This window comes from Mesoplodon mirus (genome assembly GCF_964341445.2).
Source record: "Mesoplodon mirus genome assembly, chromosome: 16".
Classification (NCBI taxonomy): domain Eukaryota; kingdom Metazoa; phylum Chordata; class Mammalia; order Artiodactyla; family Ziphiidae; genus Mesoplodon; species Mesoplodon mirus.
This window is the reverse complement of record NC_138992.1, coordinates 26,929,233-26,954,148: the sequence shown is the minus strand read 5'-3', so window position 1 is coordinate 26,954,148 and position 24,916 is coordinate 26,929,233. Positions and strand designations below refer to the sequence as shown.

Here is a 24,916-nt window from a genome sequence, read left to right as displayed (position 1 = left end):
TTTAGGAAAAGAAAAATGCATTATATAATTAAAAAGCTGAGACTAGGTCATACAAAAGAACACCTATCTTAGCATATTTTCTAGTGATCGTCTCACAAAAAAATAATTATGAACAAACACACAGAGATCTCCATGGGGAATTTTCACTCAAAAGAGTTGTAGCAATTTACTTGACATTTTCCTGTTCCAGGATTACCTCATGCTCCAAGAGATACACATTCATACAGTACAAATCATAGCAACTCTTTCATTCCCATTCCTTCTCTTCCTGCCTCTCAGTATCCCTACTTCCCTACTTCTCCCTCTTCCTCTTATACACGCACGCGCACACACACACACACAGTGGATTCCGAGTTCAAAAGAATACCAAATATGTCGTAAACTCCTGTCTGAAACTTTCACCACAGCCTAGATTTGCCAATGTTGGGGCAATATAGTAACTCTGTGATACAGGAGACTACTGTTATTTGGTGGGATACATGTCCACACAAAAATAAAAGATATTCTCCTTATAAAGTATTGGCTATTCTACCTCATTCACAACATGAAAGCAATTTCATAGCAAATTCAAGGGCTGTCAGTATATTTTGTCTAAGTTCCCAATAAAAGAATCCTCCCTTCATCACCATCTCTAACTCCTCAGCTTGTGCCCTAAAAAGCTATCTACTAAAGAAACACTTTTAGACCCATCATACTATCACCATGGAAGTAGGAAAATAGGGCTTAAATGCAAAATGAATAAATATTTGCTTAATGGCATCCATAAACATTAATCTGTCTATCCACTCATCAGAAAGGAATGTAACAGAGCTGTTAGGAACTAGTGCTCCAGAGCTGGCTAGTCCATGGTCTGAATCCTGGTTCAACCATTTAATAATTCTGATACACAACTATACCTCTATTCCTCATTTTTCTAATCTGTAAAATAGTGTAACAGAATATTACACACCTCTTAGGACTGACTGGTGACATTTAAATGAGTTAATGCATGTAAAACATTTAATATCAATTCTGTTAGCTAAATATATTATAAACTCTCACTAAATGTGGGTTATTATTCTTTTTATTTTCATGTGGTTTTATGTTAAAACTTGGGGGGGTACTTGATATGCTGAAAGATATAGCATAAGCATGGTGTGTCTCCTGGAAGGGTCACTTTTATCTGATATTAAAATTTTTCTTTTAACAAATTTGATAATATAGAAATAAATATAAAACATGCGGGCTTCCCTGGTGGCGCAGCAGTTAAGAATCTGCCTGCCAATGCAGGCGACACAAGTTCGAGCCCTGGTCTGGGAGGATCCCACATACCGCGGAGCAACTGGGCCCATGCACCACAACTGCTGAGCCTACACTCTGGAGGCCTGCGAGCCACAACTGCTGAAACTCACGCGCCTGGAGCCCGTGCTCCACAACGGGAGAAGGCACCGCAATGAGAAGCCCGCACACCACAAAGACGAGTGGCCCCTGCTCGCCACAACTAGAGAAAAGTCCACGCATAGCAACAGAAGACCCAACGCAGCCAAAAATAAAATAAATTAAAATAAAATTTTTAAAAATGCATGGGGGGCTTCCCTGGTGGTGCAGTGGTTGAGAGTCCACCTGCTGATGCAGGTGACATGGGTTCGTGCCCCAGTCCGGGAGGATCCCACATGCCGCGGAGCGGCTAGGCCCGTGAGCCATGGCTGCTGAGCCTGCGCGTCCGGAGCCTGTGCTCCGCAAGGGGAAAGGCCACAACAGTGAGAGGCCCGCGTACTGCCAAAAAAAAAAAAAAAAAAGCATGAATTTTTAGGATAAAGTTGTTACTTCGGGGTAATATCTAACTTGCATCACATTCCTTCAAATCTCAGATCCTCTATCTTTTGCCTTTAGAAGTACTTTTAATAAAAATTTACTGAAAAAGCTTGAAATATAGCTTAAAAAACATACTATAAGCTCTCTAAGGTAAGAAATGTTTTACTCATCCCTCGTCTCCCACAAACATTAACAAGGCAGTTTATACATAATAATCATGCAATATATAACTTCTGCCAGATATGGGGATGGGAGGAACCTTCAAAATCACATGAGCTTTTAGTATAAATTAAGGCCATGGACATAGACTAAAGAGAAAGCCAGAATTTTCTTACTCCCCTCTCCATCAAAACTATACAAACACCTAAATAATTTTTTCCATTGTTGGTTGCTTTGAGTACCTTTCTATATCTCTAGAGATTGTATTAGGTCTTCAAAGAAAATATCATTATTTATAATATCATGACAATACCAAATAGGTAATAGATAATATCAGTCTTCTTGAAGTTTATGGAAAATGAAACCAGTATACATACTCAAAAGAGTGCTTAAAAGAAAGCATACTAATTAACGAACTATGCATAATTTTTAAAAATTAGAACAATTTTCCTTTCTTATTGTGGAAGTCCAATGACAAAATAAATACAGGAGAAATTCTCCAAGAGAAAGTGGGTACAAGAAAGGGCTATTTATTAGAAAGGAAACAGAAAAATGGAAGGGACTTGTGGTTTACACTAAAAGGGAAAAACAAATTCAGGCGGAATGCAAAATATAGTGAGATGTCAAGAAAAGAAACACTGGACTAGTGGCTAGTGATTTAAACACATGATGTGTCCCAACTAGCCTGCAAATCTGTCTTGGAACCACATGGTCCTAGCTACTAGGCAGACTGCTTCTAAGGATTAAGGCAGTCTTTCATTCTTCCACAACTGCTTACCAAAGGAGTTCTAAAGGGCATGTGGTCTAGAGATATGGATAGCTGCTCTGGCTAAGCTTTAGGAGAGTTTAACATTATAATTAAGACAAAATAGAATTTATTCAGAAAGGGATCTCACATAAAAACATCACAAGACACTAAATAAAACGCTACCAAGCACAACCCTTATAATTGGAGGTGTACATGTTTACAAACCTGGAGAAAATATTTTTCAAATATTTATTACTTATTCAAATATTATATAACATATAAATTAAGTATTTGAAAGGTTTTTTTTTGGTTTTTTTTTGTTTTTTTTTTGTGGTACACGGGCCTCTCACTGTTGTAGCCTCTCCCGTTGTGGAGCACAGGCTCCGGACGCGCAGGCTCAGTGGCCATGGCTCACGGGCCCAGCCGCTCCGCGGCATATGGGATCTTCCCGGACCAGGGCACGAACCCGTGTCCCCTGCATCGGCAGGTGGACTCTCAACCACTGCGCCACCAGGGAAGCCCTGGAAAGTATTTTTAAATACATTTCAAAGGATTCATTTTTTAAGCTATAAAAGTATATAAAAATATACTTATAAAAATAGTGAAACTAATTTTTATTTTAAATAATTAAGTTGTTAAAGTAATAAAAAGGGTAGATTCAAAGAGTAATATATATAATTGTTAAATATTGTGAAAATCTCTGTTAAGTAAAATATACTAGTCCCTGGCTATAAATACCAGAAATATAAACAGTAATGATTATAGAAAAATGTTCTCTTGAATACTTCTAAAGAATATGTACTTTTTGTATACAAATATAAATTTCTCCTGAAAGACCTTTTTACTCTTTTCATTCTAAAACATTACCTTCATTCATTCACTCATGCATTCCTGAATGAATTCAACACTGAGAAAACTTAGTCAGTGATTCTACCCCCAAGGAACCCTCTTTCAGTTTAGTATGAAAGATAAGAACACGTAATTAGGACACCTATAATGAACAGAGGTTAGCTTATTTTTAAAAACTATTATTGACAATACTAATATGCTGGATTTTCAAACACCAACAACAAGTAGACATCAGTATTTGTTTATTCATTCAATAAGTATTTATTAAATATCTAATCAGGTAAGATAATATATAGGTTTTAAAAACATTTTTGGTAATTACAGAAGTATTAAATTGAACAGTTCACACTACTTAGGTGGTATATTTTATAAAAGACCATTCTGGGAAATATAAAGGAAAATAAAGAAAAATTAAGCACCTATCTTGACCTGGTAAAACTCATAACCTAGCTGGGAGGACAAAGCAGACATATTTTACACAGGAGCTCTATGGATATTCAAAGTAAAATTACCTTTGATTTTCTCTGACATGTCTTCATCCTTACTTTCTTCAAGATTTTGACCAACTTGAACAAATGTAAAGGAGTTGTAAGAGACAATCATTAGACCATTCCCATCGGGCTCAATAGCGGCATAATGGGGCACTGACTTTCCACGGAGAATATTACGCCTAGTAATTTCATATTTTTTTTTATCTGTAAGAAAATAAAGCATTTTAGAACAAAAAAATTACAAATAAAAAACTATATAATAAAAATATTTGAATATATTTGTATATTAATTCTAATTTAAACTAAATATTTTAAATGTACTATTAAAAAGCACACTATTAGGTACCTTTTTTAAAAAGGATAAAAAAAATTTACAACCTAATATTCTGTAAATAAATCCCTATTTTAAAATACTGGGTCTGCACCTCCTAGAGAAATGGAAATAAAAACAAAAATAAACAAATGGGACCTAATGAAACTTAAAAGCTTTTGTACAGCAAAGGAAACCATAAAGAAGACAAAAGACAACCCTCAGAATGGGAGAAAATATTTGCTAATGAAGCAACTGACAAAGGATTAATCTCCAAAATTTACCAGCTCATGCAGCTCAATATTAAAAAAAAAAAAATACCCAATCCAAAAATGGGCAGAAGACTTAAACAGACATTTTTCCAAAGAAGATATACAGATTGCCAACAAACACATGAAACGATGCTCAACATCACTAATCATTAGAGAAATGCAAATCAAAACTACAATGAGGTATCACTTCACACCAGTCAGAATGGCCATCATCAAAAAATCTACAAACAATAAATGCTGGAGAGGGTGTGGAGAAAAGGGAACCCTCTTGCACTATTGGTGGGAATGTAAATTGATACAGCCACTATGGAGAACAGTAGGGAGGTTCCTTAAAAAACTACAACTAGAACTACCATACGACCCAGCAATGCCACTACTGGGCATATACCCTGAGAAAACCATAATTCAAAAAGAGTCATGTACCACAATGTTCATTGCAGTTCTGTTTACAACAGCCAGGACATGGAAGCAACCTAAGTGTCCACTGACAGATGAATGGATAAAGAAGATGGGGCACATATATACAATGGAATATTACTCAGCCATAAAAAGAAACGAAACTGAGTTATTTGTAGTGAGGTAGATAGACCTAAAGTCTGTCATACTGAGTGAAGTAAGTCAGAAAGAGAAAAACAAATACCGTATGCTAACACATATATATGGAATAAAAAAAAATGGTTCTTATGAACCTAGGGGTAGGACAGGAATAAAGATGCAGACGTAGAGACTGGACTTGAGGACATGGGGAGGGCGAAGGGTAAGCTGGGACAAAGTGAGAGCGTGGCATGGACATATATACACTACCAAATGTAAAATTGATAGCTAGTGGGAAGCAGCCGCATAGCACAGGGAGGTCAGCTTGGTGCTTTGTGACCACCTAGAGGGTGGGATAGGGAGGGTGGGAGGGAGATGCAAGAGGGAGGCGATATGGGGATATATGTATATATATAGCTGATTCACTCTGATATAAAGCAGAAATTAACACCATTGTAAAGCAATTATACTCCAATAAAGATGTTAAAAAAAAATACTGGGTCTGATGAAATTTGTTCTAGATTGTGGTGTCCAATGTGGTAGCCACTGGCCAGAGTAGCTATTTAATTAAAATTAAGTAAAATTTGAAATTCAATGCCTCAGTCACACTAGGCACATTTCAAGTGCTCAAAAGCCACACATGGCTAGCTGCTATCACACTGAGTGGCTCACATATAAACACGTCCATTTTGGAAAAATTTCTATTGGAGAGCAGTGCTCTAAATCACAAAAGTGACTGACTTCCCTGAAACATCAACCTCTGAAAAACCTACCCATTCCTTGACTACAGCCTGTCTACTTTCTCAGCCAGTATATGATAAGTGTCTTCTGAAAAAAGCTACAAACTGATGATACCAGGAAAAGTGTGGTGTGGACTATTTTCTTCCCATTCTAGCTACTGATAAGGGGTTTTTAAAAAATGAAATATGTTTATGGTAGAAATGATTTTTATACACATTCAGATATAGATCTATCTGCCTACTATAATCAAATATAAATAACTGTACTTAGAATTTTTAAGATATAAACAATTAACTGTATTCTGAGTTTCTGGTAAATTAACTGAATTTATTCTATGAAAATAAGGGTTTTTTTGTTTTTGTTTTTTGCTTTAAAAAGTACCCAAACATTTCAGTTGAGTCCATACCTTTACTTATATTGTTACTGGGGGTAACAAATTTTTATTATAGTGGGTAGTGCTTGTAAGCTACACAATGAATAGTCAAAAATCATAACTCAATGTCATGAGTTACACATAATAACACATATACATACATAATAATACAATCTGTTCTACAACATCTGTCAGTGTTTTTTCTCTAAATCCTCACCTACATTCACACATTCACTTCATACATATTTAGGAATAGACTTTTCATTTCATGAATGAAATAAAAACTCCTATTTTTCCTCCACAGGTACATGCACAGCAAAGAGTCCTAGCTGTCTCTAAAGACCCAAACTTAGACACTGTATATTTTATTGGATGGTTTTTCCCAACATGTGTGGGACGGAAAACAGTAGGTCTCAAGTGAATTATTCCATGGCTAAATGGGTTGGGAAATGCTGGGTCAAAATTAAATTTTTTCTAATCAAAATTTCTAGAAACTTGAATATGCTTAATGTGAAGTGGGGATATCGTATGCCCACATTTTCAAACTTACTTGACCATAAAATATAACTTATCAAATATTCCACTCAAAAGAGTTTAGAAATATAACACTGCTCTGTAATGTTCAGGGAAAATAAAAAGTAACACAATTATGTTAGTAATTCAGGGACAAGAGGAACTGAGATATTAAGAAAAGAAAGTTGTGAGCCAAAGAATGAATTTTATATTTTTAAATCACAAAAAATCAAAAGAATATTTAAATACATGTAAAAATTATATAAAATTAAAATGTCAGTGTCCATAAACACCAGAATACAGCCTTACTCATTCATTTATGCATTCATCTATGGCTGCCCTTGCACCACAACATCATAGTTGAGTAGTTATGATATAAGTCAAATGGTTACCATTTAGCCCTTTACAGAAACTTTCTAACACGTAATCTAAAATTTTCAGTTACTGTTTTCCTCCAGAGATAAAACTACAACACTGGGAAGAAAAAACAAATTACATTAAATATTTCGAAGAACAAATCTTGTGTGTATATGTGGGTGTGTGTATATATGTGTGTGTGTATATATATATACACACACACACACATAACATATACTTTTATATATATTAAAAATATACACTTAAATTATTCCAAAATTATGTAACAGTGTCTCCTTTTACACAAAAAGGCACATCTGACTATGGAAACACATTATTATTTTTTTATAACCTATACCTAAGGAGAAACTACCTGTAAATATTCATTCCACTGGGTGGCAGGTACCAGAATCATAACACAGTGCCTAAGAAAAAGCAAATAGCATTTACAGGAACTGCTTTGCATTTCAAAACCTACTAAATTATGGCAACCACTACAGAGAGATCAGATTTTTGTTATGTTTTACCTTTACTTTTATTAATAGTGACCCACTCCAAGGAAACATAGAAACCACTTCCTTTCATGTCCAATTCCTCTTTCTCTATTCGAAGAAGCAGGGTAGCTATCGAATGTTCTTCAGCTTTCAGCAATGAGATACTGTGAATTATGATAAAAGGATTTCCAAGCTCTTCATTAAACATAATCTACAAAAAAGAAAAAAGATGACACTCACAAAAATGTATTAGATGAATGTATACGGCACAGAGGAAATACACAGAATTCTGACAATCCAACAAATAACTCGGATACTATCCATATTTACTACAAGGATACAAAAATGAAAAAGGCCCTTAAATAAAGCTTACAAGTTTAAATCATATTGCTTGAAGAAAGAACTTTTGGAAAATATCTAATTGTTTTACAGAGAAAACTGATCAGTACTCTTGGCTTAAAAACAAAGAAAACAACAGGGCATCCAAACAGCATCTAAAGGAGAAAGGGAATTAAAAGCAATCTTCTAGAAAATAATTGTCAAGTGTAAAGAATGTTCAGTACAGGACATGAGCAAGTCAACATGCATTACTGCATCTCTTCCCCTGTCTCATCTCTGATTTATTTCTGCTTTCTTCCTCTTAGTTTCTGAATACCGTTCGTGAGTGTTTGTGAGTGCGTGTGTGTATGCTTTTTTTCCTTTTGTTTTTGGTTTGGTTTGGTTTTCTTTGTTTTCTGGAAATTTACAAAGGTAAGAGTCAAAGGAATTAGAGAACAAATCACAAAAACTTTCTTGTTCTTCAAAAACAGAAGAGCCCGCTTACATTTAAAAGGTATAATTCCACCAACTCTATTTAAACACTGAAGTTTCTTTTAAAAAGCAAATCAAAGTATTATGCAAAGACACACAAAATCTTATCAAATTCTTTTTATAAGACATACACATAATCTAAAAGACTATTATATTTTTATTAAATACCAAATAGGAGAGGTTTTAATACTAATTTCTAAACAAGCTTTTCAAATAAATGAAAAAATAAATGGCTGAATACTAATCTGAGACAAAAATTAGCTTTTTTATTCTTTTTAAACCCATTATCTGGAATCCCCTCATATCAGCTCCTACCTGAAAGCCTTATAAAGAAAAATGTGCTTTACCCCAATGTTCACAGAAGCACTATTTACAACAGCCAAGACATGGAAGCAATCTAAATGTCTACTGACAGATGAATGGATAAAGAAGATGTGGTATATATACAATGGAATACTACTCAGCCATAAAAAAGAATGAAATAATGCCACCTGCAGCAACCTGGATGGACCTAGAGAATATCATACTAAGTGAAGTAAGTCAGACAAATACCATATGACATCACTTATATGTAGAATCTAAAATATGATACAAATGAACTTACTTACAAAACAGAAATAGACTCAGACGTAGAAAACAAACTTATGGCTACCAAAGGGGAAGAGGGATAAATTAGGAGTTTGGGATTAGCAGATACAAACTACTATATATAAAACAGATAAACAACAAGATCCTACTGTATAGCATAGGGAACATATTCAGTATCTTGTAATAAACTATAATGGAAAAGAATATGAAAAAGAATATATATATGTAAAACTGAATCACTTTGCTATATACCAGAAACTAACAAAACATTGTAAGTTAACTATACTTCAATAAAAAGTAAAAGAAGGGCTTCCCTGGTGGCGCAGTGGTTGAGAGTCCGCCTGCCGATGCAGCAGACACGGGTTCATGCCCCGGTCCGTGAGGATCCCACATGCCGCGGAGCGGCTGGGCCCGTGAGCCATGCCCGCTGGGCCTGCACGTCCGGAGCCTGTGCTCCGCAGCGGGGGAGGCCACAGCAGTGAGAGGCCCACATACCGCAAAAAAAAATAATAATAAATTAAATTTAAAAAGAAAAGACATAGAAAAGTGTGCTTTAATGTCATCATTTTCTCTTTGTGTTTGAGCAACTCTGCCAAAATTATTCGAATAGTAGAGCTTTGAAATCCATTCTGAAGTCTTCCATAAGCAGGGAAAAAAAAAAAAAACCTCAAATACTCAAAACAGAGATGACAGACATGGTTTTTTATAGTTGGTTGAGTGGGTTCTGCTTTTGTTTGGGGGACAAGAAGAAATAAGCCGTAGGAAGAAAAAATTGAAAGTTTTGCCAAGCACAAGTAGCCAGTTTACTGTTTCCTTCTCTTCTTTCTCTCTCATGTGAGTGAAAGGGACTGGAATGAGACCAGAGGAGTAGATGTCTGGACTCTTAAAAATTCTTAGGCTGAAGTTTCCAGTCTTCTGAACAAACCTAGCAAATCAACTGTGATATTGTTGATATATAGCACCCCCATCACATTAGAGGCCACACATTTGGAAACAGGCAGTCTTCCCTGCTTTCTTTTATTTCTCTTTCTACATTTCAGTCATCACCACCATGCTTGCTGAGCCCCCTTAGGCCCTACCATGCCCCCATCATGCTCACCTTTAGCCTCCTCTCTTACACGAATTCCCCCAAAGTCTCAAAACTCTACTGAGTTATTTCTCTCAAAGTGACCAATATCCCTCAGTATTCCTCCCACCTCAGTAATGCCCAAGTCCCATCCCTTTCCCACTCCCCCCACCTCCCCAGAGAGTGCTGATTTCATTATGATAGTACAAATACTGAAGAGGATGTGGAGTAAATTTAAATGTTTAATTCATTTACAAAATATTATCGAAAGCCTAATATGTGCCAAGGAGATATACACAGCAGAAACCAAATGAAATATAAACCTATATGAATTTCCTTCTGGTGGAATATGTGGTGTTATTTTTAATCTGAAGGTGAACAAGGTCAGTGTGTTTCTTACTACTGAAAACCAACAGAATCCACACGGCTTGATAACAGATAAATTCTCATTCATATCTCTCCTGCCCATCATTCTCCAAATTCCTTCCAACTATTTCAGGTAGCTGTGCTATATACCACATTGTCTCGGCAAAAAAAAAAAAAAAAAAAAAAAAAAGTATTACTGGAGGCCAGAACAGAAAATGTCACAATGTCCAATAACTATTTGAAACTATGACTACAAAGGCCCCCTATAAACAGGCTATTGTTGTTCTGATAATTTACTGTGTTTTTTGTTTAGTTTTTTGAACATACTACAATTTGGTAGTACAGCATTTGGTATAACTTAGTAAGAAAGGTAAACCACTAAGGCCTTCTTGGTTTTTCTCAAATAATTAAAGCCTGGTCTTTGTAGGCATCTGTTGGTCTGAAAAAAATATTTTATAAGATGTAAAATATTAAATTCATATCGCTTTAGTTACCCAGAACGAAAGGCCACCTGCTGAGATTTAGACAGTAGCAATATCACATTGTACTTATTAGCAAAACTCAGTGTCATTCTTTTCTACCTTCAAAGACTGTGGCTCTAGAGAAAATAATTCCATATTTATTACTGTTAAAATCCTAACACCTGCCCCTCAGATTTAAGTCTGTTACATTGTTTTTAAAAAACTGAAGTAAAAATGACATCTTGGAGACTGGTAGGTAACTATAGTTATTTATGCTACAGTATATTTTTCTAAGTCGGGAATACTCTGGTAAAGTTACTATTTGACCCGTTTAAACATACCAGACAGTTAGCAGAGTGGTGCAGCAGTGTGCTGGGCCCTTAAACATACTAGCAAATAAAGCAAGAGTAGAGGAGAAAAGACATGACAATGCAATCTTCTGGCCAACTCTTCAAGAAGACGGTGGCAGCATCATTGCTTAGTGTACTGCATGACACTTTTAAAGCACTCGATAGGTATTTGCTGAAAAACAAATACAATTCTTGACAACTGCACGCACCCCAGATCAAAACAGGAATAGCTAATATATCAGTTTCACAAAAGGTATACATTTTATAATTTAACTTCAAAGATATCCAAAACATTATATATTATAAAAATCAAGAGGTCACATGTAAACTATCCCTAAAAAAGTGTTATTTCAAAATCATTAAGATCTAATTTGAATATACTTTCCAGACTTTGCTAAGTCTAAAGAAAAAAAAAAAAAACTCACCTCCCATTTTTCAGAAGCACTATTTCCACGTTCTCCCGTTCCAATGAGATACAATCTTCCAGTTCCATCTGACAAGGTAACCCAAGTAGAAGATGTGAAATGCATGGATGCGCAAAGGCGATTGTCATATGCTACCAAATCTGTAGGAAGTCGAAACACCTCTCGTGGTTTTCCTAAGGCAGTGTCCTAAAAAGAAGCCAAACATTATAAATGAATCCCTCCCTCTCCGTGACCCATACAGACACAGAATAAATATCTTCAGTGCACTGGTTACGCTTCTCTTCCAGAGTAGGTGCCTAATTCCCTGCCTTTCAGTGTGAGCTGTCCCACTGACTCACTTCTAAGAAATAAAAGTGATGGTATGTGACTTCTCGGACTCGGTCATAAAAGACTTTACATCTTCTATCTTGCTTTCTCTTGGATTGCACATGGCAGACACACATGAGGAGGAAGTGAGGGCTCCTGACAAAAACCAGCACCCTGTGAGTGAATCATTTTGGGAGTGTACACTTTAGCCCTAGTAAAGCCTTCAGATCACTGCAGTCTTGGCTGACACCTTGGCTACATTCTCTTGAGAAACTCTGGAACAGAACCACCCAGCTAAGCCACTCTGATTTCTCAGTGAAACTGTGAGATGACAAACATTTGTTTCAAGTCACTAAGCTCTGAAGTAAGTTGCATAGCAATATGGCAGATAACTAATACAATGCAGTAATCTAGTCTTCATTCTTCTAAGTTTAAAATTAATGACCAGTATTTTTAACTAATTGGAAATACTGCATCATGTTCTAAATGCCTACACGGACATTCCTGTGGTATGAAAATGCTATATTATGCTATTAACAACTTGGGTTTTTGTTGACACATTTTTATTGTGTATATGTCCTTACAATATAAAGTTGTAAGATGGATTACACATCATTAAAATGTTTTACAAGAAAATATATAAAAAGGGCTACAACTGAGAAAATAAACTTCCTCTCATACACCAAACTGTATTCAATTCAATTAATTTTTTTTAATTAATTAATTTATTTAGTTTTGGCTGTGTTGGGTCTTCATTTCTGTGCGAGGGCTTTCTCTAGTTGTGGCAAGCGGGGGCCACTCTTCATCGCGGTATGCAGGCCTCTCACTATCGCAGCCTCTCTTGTTGCGGAGCACAGGCTCCAGACGCGCAGGCTCAGTAGTTGTGGCTCACGGGCCTCGTTGCTCCGCGGCATGTGGGATCTTCCCAGACCAGGGCTCGAACCCGTGTCCCCTGCATTAGCAGGCAGATTCTCAACCACTGCACCACCAGGGAAGTCCCAATTAATTTTTTTTAAATTTATTTATTTAATTTATTTTCGGCTGCGTTGGGTCTTCGTTGCTGCGCACAGGCTTTCTCTAGTTGCGGTGAGCAGGAGCCACTCTTTGTTGCGGTGGCTTCTCTTGTTGCAGAGCACGGGCTCTAGTGCACAGGCTTCAGTAGTGTGGCTCACGGGTTCTAGAGCGCAGGCTCGGTAGTTGTGGTGCACGAGCTTAGTTGCTCTGCGGCATGTGGGAATCTTCCCGCACCAGGGCTCGAACCCGTGTCCCCTGCATTGGCAGGCAGATTCTTAACCACTGTGCCACCAGGGAAGCCCTCAATTAATTTTTTATTGTCGTTTTAGTTTTTAGTTAACAGGTTTTCCTGCAGTACAAAAATAATCCTTGATTCATGTATTTCATTCCCTGCTCCCAGAACTGTTTAGATCAATATATGTACATATTAAAAAAATTTAAGTAAACTGTATCCTTATTAGCCTCAAATTTTTTAGTGACCCACTGTTTCTTTCTAAAGCATGCAATTTTCTTTAAAACAGCAACTTTAGGGGCTTCCCTGGTGGTGCAGTGGTTGAGAATCTGCCTGCTAATGCAGGGGACACGGGTTCGAGCCCTGGTCTGGGAGGATCCCACATGCCGCGGAGCAACTAGGCCCGTGAGCCACAACTACTGAGCCTGCGCGTCTGGAGCCTGTGCTCCACAACAAGAGAGGCCGCGATAGTGAGAGGCCCGCGCACCATGATGAAAAGTGGCCCCCACTTGCCACAACTAGAGAAAGCCCTCGCACAGAAACGAAGACGCAACACAGTAAAAAATTAATTAATTAATTAATTAATTAACTCCTACCCCCAACACCTTAAAAAAAATAAAAATAAAAAAAAATAAAACAGCAACTTTCCTTCTTTTTGTACTCATATTTTACTGATTTACATAATATTGCATTAAATAATGAAAATGCAATGACAAACACAGCTGGCATAAAGTTTTTAGAATGACAAAATCTGGGTATTAGTGATATAAAGCTCAACTAACAGAAACAGAATTGTAACAGCATAGTACTGAATAGCCTACTGGCAATAAACATTAAGCTCACCGTGGTCTTCAGTCAGTATGTTATTCAAAGAGAATAGAGAATATCAGTTAATCCAGTTAGTTAAGTGAAGGGCAAGTGAGAGAAATTTTACTGCAGGCTGATGTCTACGTAGGCATTTAGAACATGATGTGGTATTTCCAATTATTGTGAAGGAAATGGACTAGTCAACAAATGATAGTGGAACACTAGGGATCTTTAGGAAAAAAATTACACAAAAATATTCTTTACTCCAGATAGATTAATAAAATAAATGTCTTAAGGGAAAAGTAAAATAACTGTGTTAGAAGATTAATAATGTTTTAATAATCTCAAGGTGGAGAAAGCCTTCCTATGTAAATAAAAGACATGTAGGAGGTAGGGAGAGAAATACTTGCCACAAATATAAAGAAGTACTAATATCTATAACATAAGAAGTAACCTTAAAACTCAACAAGAGAGACAAGGTTATTAAAAATATTTTAATGGGAAAAGAATACGAACAGGAAAACTATGGTTTAAAAAAAATGAGCAAAATGCTCAAACTCACTAGTAAAAAAAATATATGATTAAAATAATAAGATATCTCTATTAGCCAGAAAAAAAAAATCTCAGACTGTTAATGTCTATTCTTGGCTAAGGTGCCCTGTTTGTGGGAACAGAAATAAGTATAGGCTTTCAGCAATGATTATAAATCAAATTTTACGACGCATTATATACCATTTAATATAATTCCACTTCTAGGAATTTATATTATAAGAATACTTGCACATGTACACTAAGATCCATATAACGAGAATGTTTATTTTAATGATGAAAATGAAAAACTGTGTCAATAAAAACTAAGATACAACCTAGCTGTTTATCAACAGTAAGTAAGAAAATAGCAGCCCTTGACATCCCAGTGCTAGCCTGGCAGTATCAGCTAGGCCTTGGTCTTGCTATGAGCTGGTGACACTAACAGCTATGTTCTCCTCATGAACATAAACAATTTCACAGAACATCATCATCAGACAAGGCCACTGTGTGACCTCTGTCACCATAATAGAACAATACAAAAACAGCATCACCCTGTAATGGTATCTGAACACAGATAAAACATAAACGTTATCAAAGCTACAAACAGGACCCTAATCCATGCCAAGATTACTAACCACAGCTTGAGCCTTGGCCCAGTCTTCTTCCCTCCCTCTGGATAAGACTTATTAAGATATCCATCATGGAATTATCCAGTTTCCTAACAGTATCCAATCCAGAGCAAAGCCCCAGTCTCTTAAATCCTCCCCCAAAATCATCTAATATAAGCTCAATCCTACAATAAGTCCTTTCTAACATCTTCTGAAATATCCTATGGTGTCGCATGGTATGCATTCTCCTCTGCTGCAAAAAGTAATAAATCCAATGTGTTCAACTATAGATGTGTACCTGGCATCTTTGTCTGGAGAGCATTGGAAGAGGAATGGTTAACTGTGGAATAATCATCCTTTGGCATACCAAATAACTGTTAAATATACTGAAGTAGATTTACAATACATCAAAAAGATCACCAAGATAATAACTGGGAAAAAAGTGCAGAATATGTATAAATCCATGTATGTTGAAACAAACATTGTGATATGACAGCACAGAGTAAGCTGTAGACAGACACGTGCTATTCTGTTAATAGCGTTTACTATTAGGAAAATGAGATCAAAGTGCAACTGGTGGTAAGGGAGATTGGGGGTAAAGAAGAACTTTCCATTACTGCTTCAAATACATTGCTTGACTGTTTTTTCCATATTGAATAATTTACGTGTGATATACATAATTAAAGGATGTGAATAAGATAAAATAAAATGGAACTTCTTCCTCAGAATAGTTGTTTCAAAGTAAAAGTTTCTAGTGGTCTCCTCCACTACATGCTCTTCACTATGTCTAATCTAGGGAAGCATTATTAGGAAGCCACTATTCTTCATTTCATGTTCAATTATAAAGGTGGTTTTAAGCCATCTTCTTTTAAATACAAGGTTCCACATAACTGAGATTGCTAGGCACCTAATTATCAGATAAATGAGTGCAATATCTAGTAGAATGATTAAGATATTCAAGTTTATAAATGTGACGCCAAAATTAATTAAATTAAAATGCAAAAGAAAACATACAGTATCTCAAAGTTATATGATAGTTTATGTGAAAGAACCTAAATGTTCCTGATTTTTGAAACCTAATTCTCAAAGAGTACACTGTAATTTTAAATGGACTGTACCAATAAAATATTTTCTTGTGTAAATTATAGTATTAAATTATTTCTGAATAACCTTCAATAACAGTTTTACAGTGTTCTAATAATAAAGCTTTATGTAATTAGCATCTATAATGTCCTGGTCCCACCCAATTATTTTCTTCCTCCAGTCAAAAAAAAAAATTAACGTAACTACGTTCAAAGCTGCTGAAAATCATTCTAACATTTCACAAGTGAATTGCAAAAGAATTAAAATTTCATTGATAAATGGAGCACTTATTGAATGACTACAATAAACAGTATTGTATTAAATAAGTGCTTTGACTTTTTGCCATCTCATTTAATTATTTCCAAACCCTATGAAGTTGAAATTATTATTCCACTCTAAGAAGATAAAGAACTCTGTTCAAAAAGATTAAATAATTTGCCTGGAATTCCAGTGCTAGAAAATGGCAGGGCCAGTATTCAAATCTTGGTTGACCACACTCCAAAAGTTGGTCTTTCCTGTATTCCACACTTTCTTGAGAAGAAACCAATTCTCAAGTTTTTCTAAACAAATGATACCCCAGAACTCAATGCAACTTATAGAATAACTCCCCACCCCGCCAAAAAAAAAACCCCTAATATGAACGAAACTACCATATTCAGTTTTTCTTTCAGGCTAATACATTATGCAGTATTTTAATCAGATTCCTGAGTCAACAAAACATAATACAAAAATCTCAATGTCCACATATTGTATATAAATGACACTAAACAGTAAATAAGTACTGTTTTCATAAACTGTACATATTTATGAAAACATCTCAAAACCATTTGGGGATCTCTTAGTTACAGCTACAAGGAGACAAGCTCTGAACTAACAAAGCATTTTTCTAATACATGTATATTTACAGAAAACCCTACTCAAGTTTAAAACACTGGTCAAGCTAAATTAAATACGGATGCCATTTACTAGTATTATTAGACACTGACATTTAAAAATTTGCCCTTTTAAAAGGGAGTGATCTTTTTCTGGAGAAAGGCTTTTATCACTAATAACTATTAACTTTATATGGAAGAAAAAAGAAGTCTTCCTTTTTCCTTCTGCCCCCACCCTTTTTTTTTTTTTTTGCTAAAGCTTTAAGGAAGGGTGTTTTAAATTAATTGCAATTTGACTGAGTCATGTCTTTATGTACCACAAAGCTTTCAATAATGCATTAAGCACACACAGTTCCAAGAACTTACTCCACTCGTTTTTCTTTAACCAGGTAAATTACTGGCTCCCTGTTAATAAATTCAGCTGTAGAAAATAAGCTAGATTCAGGTGTAGATAAGAACATACTGGCATACAACTGAGCTGGACTAACAAGCAACCTCACAAATCCATGCTTCAAATGGAATCCAGCAACTCTCCTCTCCATCTTTACATGCAATTTAAAGAGGCACCACAAGATGACGCTCTTCTTTAGTAGCAAAGACATGAGTTTTTCAGATAAACGGAAAAATAATTAGGACAGAATTAATCCCGTAAATATTAAGACAGAACATATTACTTTAAAATAAGCCCTAATATCATAATAAAATGACAAAATAATAAAGAACCAAATTTTAAAACACAATTTTTTTTCTTTCCTAAGGAATTTTCTACTTCCTAAATGTACTTCCTCCCAATTGACATTTCTCTAAAATTAACAATTGTAAACCACAAGTTAGACTGACTTAGAAGTATAATGCCTCTATAAACCTGTGTGTTGAACTGCTGCCACCTGCTGGCTCCTGACAAAATCTAACAGTCAAGCAACTTTGTGGATTTCCTTTCTTGGGCCCTATAGCCTTCATCTTGACCACAATAGTGTTTAGCCCAGATTAACATGGATGGTCATTTTTGTAAATCAGCCACAAGAAAAGAACCTCTCTGGGATTTGTGAATGTGTGCCTTTGACTCAAAAAAAAAAAATCAGACAATAAAATGTATATTAGAACTGTTTTCTGCTTTAAAAAATGTCAGTGAGTATCTAGCAGCCAATACTCTCCACCTGCCCCCAATACAGTTCAAAGAGCAAGTCAATTCCCTTTGTTGCTGATCAGAAAAATAATAACAGATTATTCCCATCTGAAACTATTCCAGTTCCAGAAAGCTCTCCAATTCAAGGAAGCCAGCAAAAAACTTTAATCAAAATCTGACAGATATCAACAAAATCAAAACCAAAAACCAATATAACTTGTGAAAACAAATACAAATATTACAAATGTCAGCAAATAGAAACCAATAATGTATCAAAAGAATAACACACTCTAACCAAAAATAATTTATTCCAGGAACTTAAGGAATTATGAAATTAAGGAATTTTAAAACTACAATATATCAATTTAATTCACTACACTGATAAATTAATAAAAGGCACACAACCATTAACAACAGGTGGGTTCTGAAAAGGCATGCAATAAAATTCAGCAGGCATAATAAAAACATTAAACAGAAACAGAAACTCAAAGAAGCAACTTTAGAACAATAAAAGCTATTTATCTAAAACTGACAATGTGTATTCTCTTAAGTAATTTTAAAAGCCATTACAATTAAAATCAAAAGCTAAACAGAGATACTTGCAGTCCACATTATTATTCAACATTGTCTCAGAGGTTCTATCTACTAACCTCAATAAGACAAAAATGAAATGACACAGGAATGTTATTTCTACTTTCATAAATACTGGAAAAGGAGAGATAAAACCATTTCCTTTTGCTAAGGATGGAACTGTCTATGTACTTTGAAAACCTAAATGGGAGTAGGTAAAAATTACTGAACTGTCAAATAAGGTGACTGCTTATACAACAAATAGTCTTTATCAATAAGCATCTAGGAAAGAAAACAGATAAAACTATATTCTATTAATGAGAGGCAGAAACCATAAAATATTCAAGAATAAACTTAATAAGCATAAGATCAAGGGAAAACTATAAAACTCTTACTTAAGGACATAAAAGAAGATCTAAATAAATGAAAGGACATACCACGTTCTTGGGTTAAAAAAAAAAAAGAAAAAAAAAAGCCAATTCTCCCCAACAAAAAAAACTACCCACTCTAGCAAAAAACTGGAGATTTCTCTAATGAAAGTTTTAACTAGACTGACTCTGGCCATCAGACCTAGCTAAGTACAGGGGTAAAGGACGCCACTGAAAGAAAACAGAGGAATCATCAAATCCCCACATATTAAAAGATGAGACTACAAACTCTTTTCTTTCCTTTGGATCCCAAAAAGCCACAATCAGGCCTTAATACTTCTCAGACAAGAAACCAGAGGACTCCTCTCTGAGGACACCTGCCAGCCCAGGAGATATAACTTACAAAAACTAACATTCAGGTCAGGGGATTCTCAAACATACAGTTGTCACTTAAAAGTTGGGGGAAAAAGGGCTTCCCTGGTGGCGCAGTGGTTGAGAGTCCGCCTGCCGATGCAGGGGACACGGGTTCATGCCCCGATCCCGGAAGATCCCACATGCCGCGGAGCGGCTGGGCCCGCGAGCCATGGCCGCGGAGCCTGTGTGTCCGGAGCCTGTGCTCCGCAACGGGAGAGGCCACAGCAGTGAGAGGCCCGCGTACAGCAAAAAAAAAAAAAAAAAAAAAAAAAAGTTGGGGGAAAAAAACAAAAAAGGTATATATAGGTATATGGTAGGTCTTTTTGATAAAGCATCTAATAAACTATTTTTAGAGTGTGTATTATGTCTTTTCGACTAAATAATTCAAGAACGTTGTAATCCAATTGCTAAAAAGAGAATACATATGAAGTGCTAAAAGAATTTAGGGATGAGAATGACAACTGAGAACTAGGAAAGAATGCACCTTGTAGAAACTTTCCCAGAAGTCATGCATTCTAAATTATAGTTTCCTTATTGCTTTCTAAGAGGGGAAAAAAAAAAAAAACTTTCCAATTTTACCAGGAAACTAAACAAATTTAAATGTACACTATAATTAGGAAGATGTACATTGCTTTGAACATGTACAAACATACAAAAGAGGTTGTTATTTCAATGTCAAGTTCAAATTGGGGAAGAGAGGGAAGGAAGCTGTTCATATTCTACTGTAAATTAATAAACTGGAAGAGACTTTACTTTGTATACTGCAGCATTCCCAGTGCCTACAATAATGCATAACATATAGCAAGTATTCAATAAACATTTTGAATGTCGAATGAATAGTATTAAATTAGACTACGTGACTGAGTTAGGCTCCATAAGTCAATATTCTTAAAGAATATCAGATTTTAGATTTGTCTTTCTAAACAAAACATAATGGAATCTTAGAAAAAAAGTAAAAGCCCTTAAATTTAAAACACACGATAAAATGCTAACTATGCATATGCAGAGTATGGATGTGTATGACCCTGTATGGGCAATATAGCACACATGTATGTCTATAGGGCATCTGGCTGTGTGCATACACTATCCAGTATATAGTGTATACAGAGTGTATGTATATTTAGTGTCTTTCATGAGTCAATAGACAGGCAAAGAGAGACTAAACCAAATAAGGAACTATAACAAATTATTCTAAGGTGTCCACAGAAGCTAGACAATAGGACAGGAAAAGGAATCAAAGACATATTAGTCTTTGCTCTGATTCATGTCAAGTAAGCTATCAAATAAAATTATTTTGAGATAGCCTTACCCACCAGAGGGCAGACAGCAGAAGCAAGAAGAACTATAATCCTGCAGCCTGTGGAACAAAAACCACATTCACAGAAAGATAGACAAGATGAAAAGGCAGAGGGCTATGTACCAGATGAAATAACAAGATAAAACCCCAGAAAAACAACTAAATTAAGTGGAGATAGGCAACCTTCCAGAAACAGAATTCAGAATAATGATAGTGAAGATGATCCAGGACCTCGGAAAAGGAATGGAGGCAAAGATCGAGAACATGCAAGAAATGTTTAACAAAGACCTAGAAGAATTAAAGAACAAACAAACAGAGATGAACAATACAATAACTGAAATGAAAACCACACTAGAAGGAATCAATAGCAGAATAACTGAGACAGAAGAATGGATAAGTGACCTGGAAGACAGAATGGTGGAATTCACTGCTGTGGAACAGAATCAAGAAAAAAGAATGAAAAGAAATGAAGACAGCCTAGGAGACCTCTGGGACAACATTAAATGCAACAACGTTCACATTATAGGGGTCCCAGAGGAGAAGAGAGAGAGAGAAAGGACCTGAGAAAATATTTGAAGAGATTATAGTCAAAAACTTCCCTAACATGGGAAAAGAAATAGACACCCAAGTCCAGGAAGCGCAGAGAGTCCCATACAGGATAAACCCAAGGAGAAACACACCAAGACACACAGTAATCAAACTGACAAAAATTAAAGACAAAGAAAAATAATTGAAAGCAGCAAGGGAAAAATGACAAATAACCTACAAGGGAACTCCCATAATGTTAACAGCTGATTTCTCAGCAGAAACTCTACAAGCCAGAAGGGAGTGGCATGATATACTTAAAGTGATGAAAGGGAAGAACCTACATCCAAGATTAGTCTACCTGGCAAGGATCTCATTCAGATTCGATGGAAAAATCAAAAGCTTCACAGACAAGCAAAAGCGAAGAGAATTCACCACCACCAAACCAGCTCTACAACAAATGATAAAGGAACTTCTCTAAGTGGGAAACACAAGACAAGAAAAGGACCTACAAAAACAAACCCAAAACAGTGAAGAAAATGGTAATAGGAACATACATATCGATAATTACCTTAAACGTGAATGGATTAAATGCTCCAATCAAAAGACACAGGCTTGCTGAATGGATACAGAAACAAGACCCAGGGACTTCCCTGGTGGCACAGTGGTTGAGAGTCCGCCTGCCAATGCAGGGGACATGGGTTCATGTCCCGATCTGGGAGGATCCCACACGCCGCAGAGCGGCTGGGCCCGTGAGCCACGGCAGCTGAGCCTCCGTGTCCAGAGCCTGTGCTCCGCAACGGGAGGGGCCTCAGCAGTGAGAGGCCTGCGTGCCTCAAAAAAACAAAAACAAAAACAAAAACAAAAAACACAAGACCCATAAATATGCTGTCTAGGAGGCTTCACTGGTGGCGCAGTGGTTGAGAGTCTGCCTGCTGATGCAGGGGATGCGGGTTCATGTCCCAGTCCAGGAAGATCCCATGTGCCGCGGAGAGGCTGGGCCCGTGAGCCATGGCCGCTAAGCCTGCGCGTCTGGAGCCTGTGCTCCACATCGGGAGTGGGCCACAACAGTGAGAGGCCTGTCTACCGCAAAAAAAAAAAAAAAAAAAAAAAAAATGTTGGATACAAGAGACCCACTTCAGACCTAGGGACACATACAGACTGAAAGTGAGGGGATGGAAAAAGATATTCCATGCAAATGGAATCAAAAGAAAGCTGGAGTAGCAATACTCATATCAGATAAAATAGACTTTAAAATAAAGAATGTTACAAGAGACAAGGAAGGACACTACATAATGATCAAGGGATCAATCCAAGAAGAAGCTGTAACAATTATAAATATATATGCACCCAACATAGGAGCACCTCAATACATAAGGCAACTGCTAACAGCTATAAAAGAGGAAATCGACAATAACTCAATAATAGTGCGGGACTTTAACACCTCACTTACACCAATGGACAGATCATCCAAAATGAAAATAAATAAGGAAACAGAACCTTTAAATGACACAATAGACCACATAGATTTAATTGATATTTATAGGACATTCCATCCAAAAACAGCAGATTACACTTTCTTCTCAAGTGCGCACGGAACATTCTCCAGGATAGATCAAATCTTGGGTCACAAATCAAGCCTCAATAAATTTAAGAAAATTGAAATCATACCAAGCATCTTTTCTGACCACAATGCTATGAGATCAGAAATGAATTACATGGAAAAAAAAAGGTAAAAAACACAAAGACATGGAGGCTAAACAATACGTTACTAAATAACCAACAGATCACTGAACCAATCAAAGAGGAAATCAAAAAATACTGAGACAAATGACAATGAAAACACGACGATCCAAAACCTATGGGATGCAGCAAAAGGAGTTCTAAGAGGGAAGTTTATAGCTATACAAGCCTACCTCAAGAAACAAGAAAAATCCCAGATAAACAACCTAAACTTACACCTAAAGGAACTAGAGAAAGACGAACAAACAAAACCCAAAGTTAGCAGAAGGAAAGAAATCATAAAGATCGGAGCAGAAATAAATGAAACAGAAACAAAGAAAACAATAGCAAAGATCAATAAAACTAAAAGCTGGTTCTTTGAGAAGATAAACAAAATTGATAAACCATTAGCCAGACTTAATCAAGAAAAAGAGGGAGAAGACTCAAATCAATAAGATTAGAAATGAAAAAGGAGAAGTTACAACAGACACTGCCGAAATACAAAGCATCCTAAGAGACCACTACAAGCAACTCTATGCCAATAAAATGGACAACCTGGAAGAAATGGACAAATTCTTAGAAAGGTATAACCTTCCAAAACTGAACCAGGAAGACGTAGAAAATATGAACAGACCAATCACAAGTAATGAAATTGGAACTGTGATTAAAAATCTTTCAACAAACAATGGCTTCACAGGTGAATTCTATCAAACATTTAGAGAAGAGCTCACCCCCATCCTTCTCAAACTCTTCCAAAAAATTGCAGAGGAAGGAACATTACCAAACACATTCTATGAGGCCACCATCACCCTGATACCAAAACCAGACAAAGATACTACAAAAAAAGAAACTTACAGACCAATATCACTGATGAATATAGATGCAAAAATCCTCAACAAAAGACTAGCAAACAGAATGCAACAACACATTAAAAGGATCATACACTATGACAAAGTGGGATTTATCCCAGGGATGCAAGGATCCTCCAATATATGCAAATCAATCAATGCGATACACCATATCAACAAATTGAAGAAGAAAAACCATATGATCATCTCAATGGATGCAGAAAAAGCTTTTGACAAAATTCAACACACATTTATGATAAAAACTCTCCAGAAAGTGGGCATAGAGGGAACGTACCTCAACATAATAAAGGCCATATATGACAAACCCAGAGCAAACATCATTCTCAATGGTGAAAAACTGAAAGCATTTCCTCTAAGATCAAGAACAAGACAAGGATGTCCACTGTCACCACTATTATTCAACATAGTTGTGGAAGTCCTAGCCATGGCAATCAGAGAAGAAAAATAAATAAAAGGAATAAAATTGGAAAAGAAGAAGTAAAACTGTCACTGTTTGCAGATGACATGATACTATATATACAGAATCCTAAAGATGCCACCAGAAAACTACTAGAGCTAATCAATGAATTTGGTAAAGTTGCAGGATACAAAATTAATGCACAGAAATCTCTGGCATTCCTATACACTAATGATGAAAAATTTGAAAGAGAAATTAAGGAAACACTCCCATTTACCATTGCAACAAAAAGATTAAAATACCTAGGAATAAACTTACCTAGGGAGACAGAAGACCTGTATGCAGAAAACTATAAGACACTGATGAAAGAAATTAAAGATGATACCAACAGATGGAGAGATATACCATGTTCTTGGATTGGAAGAATCAATATTGTGCAAATGACTATCCTACCCAAAGCAATCTACAGATTCA

General features: G+C 36.1%; 1 protein-coding gene across 1 annotated transcript in view; it reads right to left on the bottom strand.

Moving 5' to 3' along the window:
* NUDCD1 (NudC domain containing 1) overlaps positions 1-24,916 on the bottom strand; it is an 86,208-nt gene that overhangs the window by 44,532 nt on the left and 16,760 nt on the right. The window contains exons 3-5 of the mRNA XM_082600714.1: positions 11,702-11,887; positions 7,669-7,846; positions 4,063-4,245 (exon numbers count right to left, since the gene is read on the bottom strand). Coding sequence (XP_082456840.1) covers positions 4,063-4,245; positions 7,669-7,846; positions 11,702-11,887 — 547 coding nt within the window. The remainder of the gene's footprint in view (positions 1-4,062; positions 4,246-7,668; positions 7,847-11,701; positions 11,888-24,916) is intronic.